The 12,076-nt window shown below is 46.8% G+C and overlaps 1 protein-coding gene across 2 annotated transcripts in view; it reads right to left on the bottom strand.

The window, feature by feature from the left end:
- Window positions 1-12,076, bottom strand: part of TRAPPC10 (trafficking protein particle complex subunit 10) — an 86,899-nt gene that overhangs the window by 14,334 nt on the left and 60,489 nt on the right. For both annotated transcript variants that reach the window (XM_037043071.1, XM_037043072.1), the window contains 5 exons: window positions 11,684-11,796; window positions 8,963-9,477; window positions 8,042-8,183; window positions 4,687-4,845; window positions 3,437-3,666 (listed from right to left, as the gene is read on the bottom strand). In XM_037043071.1, the coding sequence (XP_036898966.1) occupies window positions 3,437-3,666; window positions 4,687-4,845; window positions 8,042-8,183; window positions 8,963-9,477; window positions 11,684-11,796 (1,159 nt within the window). The remainder of the gene's footprint in view (window positions 1-3,436; window positions 3,667-4,686; window positions 4,846-8,041; window positions 8,184-8,962; window positions 9,478-11,683; window positions 11,797-12,076) is intronic.

Below are 12,076 nucleotides of genomic sequence, written 5' to 3'. Positions count from 1 at the left end.
GATTTGCTTTGGTTATTCGGGGTCTTTTGTGGTTCCACACAAATTTTAGGATTGTTCTATTTCTGTAAAAAAATGCTACTGGAATCTGATAGGGAGTGCACTGAATCTGTATATTGCTTTGGGTGAAATGCTTATGGGCATTTTCACATTAAATCTTCTATTCCATGAGCATGGACTACTTTCCATTTATTTGTGTCTTCTTCATTTTCTATTATTACTTCTTCTAGTCTTCAATATAAAGGTCTTTCACCTCCTTATTCTTTTAATTGCAATTGTAAATTGTATTGTTTTATTAATTTCTCTTTCTCACGGTCCTCTATTAGTACATAGAAATGCAACAGTTTTGTGTATTGAACTTCTATCCTGCAACTTTACTGAATTCATTTATTAGTTCCAACGGTTCTCCGATGGAGTCTCTAAGGGCTTTCTACACCTAAGACCGTGTCATCTGCAAATAGTTACAGTCTCCTTTCTCCCTTTCGAATTTATATGCATTTAGTTTTTCTTGATTAATTGTTCTGGCTAAGATATCTGACACTATGTTCAAAAAGAGTGGTGATGCAGGCATCCGTCTTCCTCCTGATCGTAGAGAAGAAGCCTTAGCCTTTCAGTGCTGAGGACGATGCTAGCTGTGGGGCTAGCATCCATGGTCTCCAGTATGCTCAGCTACTCTCCTTCTGTACCCCATGATGTTGAGAGTTTTTATCATAAATGCACGCGAAATTTTGTCCAATGCTTTTTCTGCCTCTATTGAGATATAATTTGGTCATTTGTTTTGATAATGTTGTGAGTCACAGTGACTGATTTGCAGATCTGAACGAACTTTGCATCCCTGGAATAAATCCCTCTTGATCATGGTGTATGATTGTTGAATCTGGTTTGTTAACCGTCTGTTGAGGTGTTCTGCACCTGTGTTCAGCAGGAATATTAGCCTGTAATTTTTTCCCTATGGCATCCTTTTCCTGGTTTTGGTATCTATGAGGGTAATGCTGGCCTCCTAAAATGAGCTTGGGAGTATTTCCTCCTCTTCTATGTTCTGAAATAGTTCAGGAAGGACTGGAATTCATTCTTCTTTGAATACGTGGCAGAATTCACCAGTGACGCCTTCCAGTCTTCAACTACTGTTGGGAGGTTTTTGATTATGGGTTCGATCTCCTCACCAGTAACCAATCTGTTCAGATTCTCTGCTGCATATGATTCAGTCTTGGAAGTTGTATATTTCCAGGAATTTATTTATTTCCTTCTAGGTTGTCAAACTTGTTGGCATGTAATTATTTGCCATAGTCTCTTATGATCCTTTGTATTTCTGTGGTATCAGTTGTAACATTTCCTCTTTCATTTCTGGTTTTATTAAGTCTTCTCTTTTTTTCTCGGTGAATCTAGCTAAAGGTTTATCAATTTTATCTTTTCAAAAGAACCAACTCACTCTTAATTTCATTCATTTTTGCTATGGTCTTTTTAGTCTCTCTCATTTATTTCTGCCCTAATCTTTGTTATTTCCTCCCTTCTACTAACTTTGGGCTTTGTTTGTTCTCTTTTTTTCTGGTTCCGTGAGGTGTAGAGGTAAGTTGTTTATTTGAGACTTTCCTTGTTTCTTAAGGTAAACAGTTCCACTCTGAACTCCCCTCTTGGAACTGCTTATGCTGTAGCCTGTAAGTTTTGGTATGTTGCATTTTCACTTTCATTTGTCTCAAGGCATTTTTTGGTTTCTCTTTAAACTTCTTTTTTTAACCCATTGGTTGTTCGTTAGCATGTTGTTTAATCTGTGCATATTTGTGAATTTCCCAGTTTTCTTCATGCACTTAATTTCTAGTTTCATACCACTGTGGCTAAAAAAGGATGCCTATGATTTTAATACTCTTGCATCTATTAAGACTTGTGGCCTAACGTGTTCTATCTTGGAAATATTTTGTGTGCACCTGACAAGAACACATATTCCTTTGCTTTTGGATGGAATATTCTGGATACACATGTTAAGCTGATCTGCTCTACCACGTTTAGGAGCAGTGTTTCCTTATGGATTTTCTATCTGAATGGTCTGTCTATGGATGCAAGTGGTGTATTAAAGTTCCCTGCTATACTTGTATGGCTGTCTATTTCTCCCTTTAGGTCTGTTCATGTTTGCTTTATATATTTAATTATTCCTATGTTGGGTGCATAAATGTTTACAAATGTTGTATCTTCTTGTTGTATTTATCCCTTTTATCATTATGTAATGCCTATCTTTGATTCTTATTAGAGTCTTTGTTTTAGAGTCTATTTGTCTGAAATACATAGAGCTACTCCAGCCTTCTCCTTTGCATGGAACTATCCTTCCCTCCTTCACTTTCGGTGTGTGTGTGTGTGTGTGTCCTTACACCTAAAGTGAGTCTGTTCATAGCCGTGGGGATGTAAAGCACAGTAAGGAAATGGAGTGGTCAAAGAATTTACACGCATGACCCGCAGACATGAACAGTGGTGTGGGGATTGCCTGAGGGAGTGGGGGTGCTGGGTGAAGAGGGGTGAAGGAGGAAAAACTGAGACAACTATAACAACATAATCAATAATGTTCTTAATTTTTGCCCTGGCCGGTGTAGCTCAGTGGATTGAGCGTGGGCCTGCGAACCACGCAATCACGGTTCAATTCCCAGTCAGGGCACATGCCTGGGTTGCAGGCTAGTTCCCAGCAGGGGACTCACAAGAGGCAACCACACATTGATACTTCTCTCCTTCTCTCCTTCCTTTCCCCTCTAAAAATGAATAAATAAAATCTTTAAAAAAATAAAATAAAATAAATAATGTTCTTAAGTTTTTTTTAGACAAAGTGAGTCCGTTGTAGGCAACATATAGATAGTCTTGGTTTTATCCATGCAGCCACTCTATCTTTTGCTTAAAGAATTTGGTCCTCGGGTCCTCATGCTGTTCTCTGTGTTATAGGACACAGATGCAAGTGGGACGGGCGCAATGCTACAGATATGCTCTGTGAGCTCATGGACTGCGGACCTGGGAACAAAGCCACGTGTCTCTCAAGCAACTGTCAATAAACACCCGCACTGGAGCAGAGCTCGCTCCTCGCTGAGTCTGATATGACATTTCAGCAGACAGAAACTGAAGCACACCTGACACAGAACTCCCTCTAGTCTAGTCGGTCACCAGGACAAATGGGCCACGGACCCAACCTCTCCTAAGCAAACACTCTATCTCTCATAATACATGGTCCTTCCCTCTTAAGTTGGGATGGAAAAGTGAGAGCCTGTTTGTCTTCATCCTCCAATATGTGCCCCTTATGTAAGAAGGTATGATTCACAGATATAATGCTAAACCCAGCATGAGCCCACAGTATCAGGGTGGAACTCTGCCACTGCAACAGAATGCGTCTCTTAAGTACTGTCTTTCAGAACAAGCGGGACATGCGGAGGCCACCGCCATACGCTGAGCAGTTCCAGCCCCTCCTTACTTTGTGGTCCGTGGTAGCCATGCAGTGGCCAGCCTTCTGTGTGTCCTTATGCTTCCTCTGGGCCTCTGTCACCCCCAGCATGCTGCTCTCCCCTCCAGTTGCTGGAGCTGAAGGTAAAGACAGGACTTCCAGTTCAAATTCGATCACGTGGTACGCAGGCGCAGCAGGCAGACTGATGCTTGTGACCTTGTCAGACGACTGAACCCGGAGGGACGCCTCAGAAGCCTTTTCTAGGAAAGAGAAAGACAGTCACTTCTAACACCTTGCTTCCGTTTCCTTGCTCCTTTTCCTTCTGGCAGGCGCGGGCCCAGCAGTGAAGTTCCAGCCCAACTCCTGCTGCCCCCATGCACGGGAAAGCATGTGCATGAAGGTGGGACTGAAGAGGCGGGAAACCAGGAACTAACCCCCTGAGACGGAGTAACTGCATGACAGCCGGCCGGCCACAGGCTGGAGAACTGTCGTAGTGCTTAGCCGGGACACAGAAAAGGGACACTGCCTTTGTGGCCTGCCCAAGTTCTGTGTGAGTGTCCCCGCACAGCGTGCTCCTGCCCTGTCACACTGCCAGACTAACTCCCTCCCAGGAGGGGAGCAGCATCCTTCCCTCCATACCTCACGGCAGGGGGGCAGGGGACACAGGACTTTGTTTTAAATCCTCATCCAAGGACATTTTTTCATTGCTTTCAGAGAGAGAGAGGAAGGGAGAGAGAAAGAAACATCGATGCGAGAGAGAAGCACCGACTGGCTGCACCCAGACTGGGCATCATATCCCACCAACCAGGGAGCGCACCTGCAACCCATGTATGTGCCCTGGCGGCAATCAGACCCATAACCCTTCAGGTACGGGATAATGTGCCAACCACTGGGCGACATCGGCCAGGGCAAGAGAGAGGGTGTTTTTAGGGCTTGCCTAAAAAGGCCGATTTACTTTTTGCTTTTTGATGAGGGAACTGGGGAGAGGTGAAGGCCTACAGGGCGTCACGATCAAGCATGAGCCCATGCCACATCAGAAGACCTAGCAGGCACTGCCTGGCCACCAAGCACATACACGACTCTCGGTTTGTCCTCCCCACGTGGGAGGCCCCATCCAGGGGCAGGGTCCCTGACCACCCACAGGTGGGCTGCTGCCATGAAGCAACTGTAGGTAGAAGCAGGCCTAAGCTACTGAGGATGAAGGGGCTGACACCTCCGTACACGCTCACGGTGCGCGGCAATGCTGAGAGTCCACCTCTGCCAGGTGGCCGCCACCGTACCTCTCGTGTTGGAATAGATCACTGCTCTGTTCTCGGCATGACACAGGATGAGCATGGCTTCCACATTGCTGAGCTGGAGGCTGTCCCCATTTTTCACTGTATAGTGGCCAGTAGTGACAGTGAACTTGACCTTCTGAGGAATACCAGCCAAAAGACTATCTGAAGGGAAAAAGACAGCAATTAGCATCAGTTGCAACCAAAAATACCAATGGAGAACCTACTATGAGGCTAACCAGCACTGTTTCTTCCACTAGACAAGATTTGTTCACTGCAGATACTCCTCAAATTCCCTATATCTTTCCCTCCACCCTCACTCTCCATCTCAATTACTTGTACTGCAGGGCTGAGGGGCCTTGCTGGAACCAAGAGAACCTGTAAGCACGGAGGGTCTTCTCACCACCTTGGTTCAGAGAGTCAGGGATCACCGTGGCAACCATGTCTGTGTGGGGCTCAAACCTCACCTGCCAGTAATCAGTAAGAGAGACTCGGATAATGGCAGTATAGAACAGACCGGTGAAACTACACGTGCTACCACTACTTGGAATTTTCTTTGGTCGTCTCAAGTTAGGCCTTCAGGATCTTTGGTTTGGAAAGAGCTCAGTGAAAGGCATGGCTTCTGGTTTCTCCTGCACGGAAATAGGCTGAGGTTTCTGAGAATCCCTCTCCAGGGAAGGCAGAAAGAAGGCAAGAGGTAAGAAATAAGAAGAAACAGACAAGACGGAGGGGTGGGAGGGCATGGAGCAAGGGAGGGAGGGAGGGCTGCAGGGTGGGGGCATGAGAGGGGCGGCTGCTTTCACGGGGCCTTTCCCAGGCCCTACCAGCAACATCGTTCCGCAAGAGGGTCTCTGATTGTAGAGTCACTTGAGAGACTGTGGTGTTTGGCATATGAAGGCCTCTACTGTGGCCAATGGGAGAAGTTTAAAAGCAGAAAAACAGAGAGTATGGGGAGATTAAATAGAAAAAATGCTTTCCTGATTCTCTTTTTTCCAAATGGAAGAAACAAGTCAATATACTGTTTTGGCCTAAACAACTAAGACATCCGCTCATTGCTATTTCATTAGTGTTGTGTGGTTTTAAATCATTTGTTCATGCCAATTTCTTCTCATTTTATTTTTTTAATATATTTTATTGATTATACCATTACGGTTGTTCTATTCCCCATTCATTCCGCTCCACCTGCACACTCCCTCCCCCACCATTCTCCCCCACTTAGTTTATAACCACATGTCTCAAGTTCTTTAGATTCTATATTTCCCCCACTATTCTTGCCCTCCCCCCTATCTATTTTCTACCTGCCGTCTATGCTATTTTCTGTGCCTTCTCCCCCCTTCTCCTCCTCCCACTCCCCTGTTGCTAACCCTCCATGTGTTCTTCATTTCTATGGTTCCACTCCTGATCTAGCTGTCCTCTTGGTTTGCTTTTGTTTTAGGTGTGGTTGTTAATAACTGTGTGTTTGCTGTCCTTTCACTGTTCATATTTTTCATCTTCTTTTTCTTATATAAGTCCCTTTAGCATTTCATATAATAAGGGCTTGGTGATGATGAACTCCTTGAACTTGACCTTATCTGAGAAGCACTTTATCTGTCCTTCCATTCTAAATGAAAGTTTTGCTGGATAAAGCAATCTTGGCTGTAGGTCTTTGGATTTCATGACTTGGAATACTTCTTTCCAGCCCCTTCTTGCCTGTAAGGTCTCTTTTGAGAAATCCGCTGACAGTCTGATGGGTACTCCTTTGTAGGTGACTGTCCCCTTATCCCTTGCTGCTTCTAGGATTCTCTCCTTCATTTTCGTCTTGGCTAATGTAATTATGATGTGCCTTGGTGTGTTCCTTCTTGGGTCCAACTTCTTTGGGACTCTCTGAGCTTCCTGGATTTCCTGGAAGTCTATTTCCTTTGCCAGACTGGGGAAGTTCTCCTTTATTATTTGTTCAAATAAGATTTCCACTTGTGGCTGTTTCTTTCCCCCTTCTGGTACCCCTATAATCCGGATGTTGGAACGTTTAAAGATGTCCTGGAGGTTCCTAAGCCTCTCCTCATTTTTTTGAATTCTCATTTCTTCATTCCTTTCTGGTGGGATGTTTTGTTCTTCCTTCTGGTCCATTCCATTGATTTGAGTCCCAGTTTCCTTTCCATCGCTATTGGTTTCCTGGACATCTCCCTTCATTTCAATTAGTTTAGCCTTCATATGTTCCTCTAATTTGTGACTATAATCAACCAGTTCTGTGAGCATCCTGATAAACAGTGTCTTGAATTGTGCTTCTGAGAGGCTGGCAATTTCTCGGTCGCTTAGAGTTATAGGCTCTGGGACTTTGAGTTCTTCTTGCGCCATCTTTTGGGCTGTTTGTGCCTGTTACGTAGCAGGATCGGAGCCCTAGGCGTTCACCAGAGCAGGACAACTAAGTCGCTGGGTTGTGACGTTGTATGTGGGGGCGGGGTCAAAGAGGAACAATGGCGTCCCGTCTGCTGCCTCCCGCACCGCAGCCACAGGTGCCACAGCTGCCACTGTCACCGGGCCCACCCGTTTCGTCCCACTGCACGTGAGTGTGCCACTGCCGTCAGCCCTCACCCCCTGGGGCCTGCGTGGTCCATCTCACTGTGCGCGAATGTGCGACCACAGTCAGTCTGCCCCACACCCTGACTGGGTCCAGGCCACTTGCGCGCCTAGGTTGGGGATCTGTCCTGCCCGACCCTGCTCCGCTGCTGGTTCCACCCCTCTTACCGTCCCAGTCGAATGGTTCGTTGTTGTCGGACTTCCGTATAATTCAATTTTCTGTTCTTTGGCTGTGTCTTTGTTCTCCAAACCTTTGTTGTATTCAAACTTGGTTGTGGGAGAAGGCACAGTGTTTCCACCTATGCCTCCATCTTAGCGGAAGTCCTCATTTTAGAACTTTACAAAATAGCAGCTTTGACTTTCTAAAATGTCATGCTGGGGAATCAAATTTAATTCATGCTTTCAAAGAAAAACTTCTGATCAGGTGTAGAATATAACTAAATCTAGCATTTAGCCTTTGAAATAAAACTCTAAGCAGAAAGTTATATTTACTTATTAAGTTCTCTGCAGTAGACACTAACTGATAGCTAATTTTCTTGTATTTTTCTTATGTTCAGATATGCATGTTTTATTAAACATGAAAGTAAGCAATTGCAGAAAAGCAAATATTTGATGAAGAGAACAATTACAGTCAGCTGGTTCCCAGACAAAACTTCTGTGACGTCAAGACATCTACCCCAAACATCTCTGTACAACGTGCTAGAAGTCTGAGGGTGCAGAAAGCCCTTCTTCCTGTGATTCCTTCGTAAAGGGGTAAAGTGCAACCCAGAACAACTATGACCCCAGCTGTGTGCGGCCCACTCACCGGCCAGCGGCTCCACGTGCAACTGAGGCTCCTGGGAGTACACGTCGTACTGCGCCAGTGGGTAGAGGTGCGGAAGGACGAAGCACACTGGGCCCGCCGAGGCGCACAGCTGCCGCAGTGTGTACGTTCCAGGCTCCTTCGCCTAGGGTCAAATCGAGAGTTCAGAAAGTCACCACCTGCTCTCGTAACAGCAGGCACCTTGAGGGCAGGCTGCGCCGTGATGTCTGAAACGATCGTCTTTCTCACCCTCTGCCCCCACTGCTCTGTGCTCCCACGTCTGCACACGGGCTGTGCAAAGGGCCCCACGCATCTCAATCGAGGCCTTTCTCAGTAACTGGGGCTTAAACTGGACTTCATGTTTCTAATAATGTGTTTTCAATTTAATGAATTTCATTTGTGGCATTCTTTTCCAAATGGAGCCATTTGGTATGAGGTTTAAGACCCATCTCTGACTGGACTAAAACATGTGACAACAACAGCTGTCCTTCCCACCAGATGCGTGTCCGGTTGTGGACTCATGGAGCACACTGCATGGAGGAAGACTTGAGTCAGAGCGCGTCAGAGCAGCTGCGCTGACCTCCACGCAACTGCAAAAGGAAAATGAAGTTTAACGTGAAACGGTGCCCCCTTCTTCGACACATCGCTTCAACAAATGAGGGTGTGTTGTGATGCTGTGGAAAGGCCAAAAAATTTAAATCCAGTGAGAACACAAATAATCATGTTAAGGACTTCATTCAAAACTTATCAACTGCCTTTAAACCATAACTGGGTAAGCATAAAGAAAACTTCTCTTAAGGAGAAAAACAAAACCAGGGGTGTAAGAGCAGAGGCCTCCACCTGACCGACCCTCACCACACTCCAGACGATCCTCACAACCAACAACCCCACTGACCACCCTCGAGTCAGGTCCGTCACACATACCTGCGTCCTGAACGTGACCGTATTGGCCCCCGGCTCCAGGGTCACGTCACCACACTGCAGCACGTGGGCCCCGCCCTCCAGTGCCACCCCCGGGGGCGAGTCCGGAGCAGCGCTGCTCTCCGGCCTCCTCAGGAGCATGTGGACGTTTTTGCATATGATCCCCGTGGTGCTCAAGGAGTTGTCGGAAGGGCTTCTCTCAAACGTCTCATACAACTCCAGCGTCGGGAAACTGTTCTGGGACGCGGGGAAAGGCAAGGTCTCCACTGGAAAGTTAATAATCCCATTAGACGTCTTGTGCTTGGTAAGCCACTCGGCAGTCTTCCGGTAGCTGTTTTTCTCAATGCTGAAGTGGACGCTGATGCTGATCTGCTCCACGTGGACAGGGATGGGCATCCGACTGCACACGGTTATCTCCACAGACAAAACGCCGCCCACGTGGACCACGGCATTGGAGGGGGTAAAACGGAGATCCCTCAGGTGTGCGAAAGAATGCATAGGGAGCACGACTTTGCGACCTGCAAATACACATCACCGTGTTTGCCTTCCCAAGTCACACTTCTGGAAGGTGCAGAGGCAGCAGGACCTTGGCTACCATTGGGCCTGCTGGAATACGGTCAACATGAGAAGCAAGAAGCAGTGAAGTTCAAAGGAGAAGTTTAAAACCACCCAGCCCCATACCACTTTCACACTCCACAGAATCACTCTGTCAAAAGCAGAACATGAACATATGCCTAGACAACTCCTAGAAACCATAACACCAGTAGAAATCAAGGTTTTTAAGTCCTGTTTGGACACACTGAAGATAACTTAGGTCAACCTCTCAATTTCAAACCACTGTTTTTAAATAGTCCAATTCCTGGAGCTGTTTCACGGAATTCTACCTATGTAACAAAATCCCGGAATGAAGTGCCCGCCCACCCCCCAACCACCCCTGACTAACTGGAAGCAAGCCCTGATGTTTGCCCGCCCGCGCCGTAGTCCACGGCACAGGGAGCCCTGCCTCCCGAGCCCGGGGCCGGGGGCCATGAGGCCCAGGCCCACAGTCACCGAAGGGGAAGAACCCACTGCTCCCTCCGACCTCCTTTCTACAAGCACCAGGCTTGTCTGGAAAACCCTTGGGGCTGCGAACCTAGAGTTCAGGAGTACTTACCAAACACGAACAACTAACGGACATGCTGACACCTATGCTGCAAAACCACAAGACACAGCAGACAATCAGAATATCTTGTTTGACAGAGAAATCAAAGAACGCTGGCAAGGAAAGAGTGACTGCATAGTCTCACATACGTCACACACAGCAGACGTGGCACATGGCGCCACAGTGACCAGTCGGGCACATTGAAGAATCAGAGCCAACTGACAAATTGACGCCTTGCTGCTCCTGAGCCATGCACCCAGATGGCTCCGTGTGAGTGAACACATGCCAGCAGTCAAGGACTGTATCACCCTGAGGCCAAACCCTGTGAAACACCGGCTTTCAGGGAGTTAGCAACTGCTACGGACTGAACTGCGTTCCCCCCGAATTCCTAAGTTGAAGCCTCAAGGCCCCCCTTACCATGTAAGGACAAGCCAGGAGGCCAGGCCTGGGGAGAACCAACCCTGCTGGCATCCCGGTCTCAGACGTCCAGCCTGCAGAGCTGTGAGACAATAAACGGCTGTCGTTTAAACATCCATCCAGTCCGTAGCATTCTGTTATGGCCACCAGAGCTGACCGAGAACTCTTTTAAATAAGTGCCCCTCCTGACAAACTAAACCCAAGCAGCTAAATGTGTTGGTACTCTTACCACACAGTGTTATCCACAAAACACTCTTGCCAAAATGTTTAGCTGGAACCTAAGCCTGTCAGACCAGCCTTCCCGCTGCGTGCTCCAGGGAGCAACGCTGAACCAACTCCAGAAGGTGGGGCGGCCCGTGAAACAACTGGCTTGATGTCTGTAACAAGTCAGCGTCTCACAACCCAGCGTCACACTGCCAGCGGAGGAACACACACAATGTGGCCTGTCATACAATGAGATGTCACTCGGCCAGAAAAAAGAATGAAGTACACACAACAACATGCGTGAATCTTGAAAACACTGTGCTGAAGGAAATGAGCCAGTCCCAGTAAAACACAAAAAATATTGTGTGACCATTCCGGGGAAATAGCCAGAGCAGGTCCCTGCAGAGACAGAAAGTGGACTGGGGTGACGCCGGCACACATCTGGGACTGTACGAAAAGCCGGTGGATTGTACTCTGCAAATCAGCTCGTTACGTGGTATGGAAATTCTCGCCCCATACAGCTGTTATGTTAAAGAACTTTGATGTCTTGAAAAAAGAAAAAAAGATGGGAAAAACTGTTCCAGCTTAAATTTGAGATACAGCAATTAAATGCAGAATCCCTGATCAGACCCTACTAAAGCTAAGGGGATGTGAATTTGGACTACCGAATACCAGAAAGTTAGAACCTTGACAGTTTGGGCCTGGTGGGGGGACTGCCCTTGTTCTCCAAGATGCATGCTACAGCATTTCAGGGTGAAGAGTTACACACGGGTTGGGCTTGCTCGGAAGTTCAGCAAAAAGACAAAAGTGAAAAGAAAGGTATAGATACATGTTTGCTGCACAGCAAAATGTTGCTGGTTTTTGACTCGAGGGGGTTAGTATACATTTTACATTGTATATTCCTTTTGCTTTTCGGTAATATTTGAAAATTGTCATAATAAAGTTTTAACAGGTAGTCTCACCTGGGCTATCCGTCTGTCGGCTGGCAAAGTTCAGAATCTCTTGGCAGAAGTACGTCCGCTCCTCTTCGGTTAAGTGGTGGTCACTGGCTAGAAGGCTGCTGGTCTGCAGGTAGCTAGAGGGGAGTCAAGGGGCCTGCGCACAGGGCCTCACACCAGCCAGGTCTGCGTGCCAGGGGCTTCTTAGGGCCCCAGAGCTCTCTAAATGCAGCCCAATAGGCACGCTTTTTATCTTTTATTTTGGTAATTATTAGGAACTCAAAAAGAGACCAAATACGTGGACTATGCATTTAACTTATATTCAAAGTGCTACCTATGCACAGGTCGACTTTTTCTCTCTTAATTATTAGGTGTTTATTAAACATTCAGTTATGGGCATCGCTGCTGTTTAAACAC

This window comes from Sturnira hondurensis, unplaced genomic scaffold (genome assembly GCF_014824575.4).
Source record: "Sturnira hondurensis isolate 20B ecotype Veracruz unplaced genomic scaffold, ASM1482457v3 Scaffold0003874, whole genome shotgun sequence".
Lineage (NCBI taxonomy): Eukaryota > Metazoa > Chordata > Mammalia > Chiroptera > Phyllostomidae > Sturnira > Sturnira hondurensis.
This window is presented reverse-complemented; position numbering and strand designations above follow the sequence as displayed.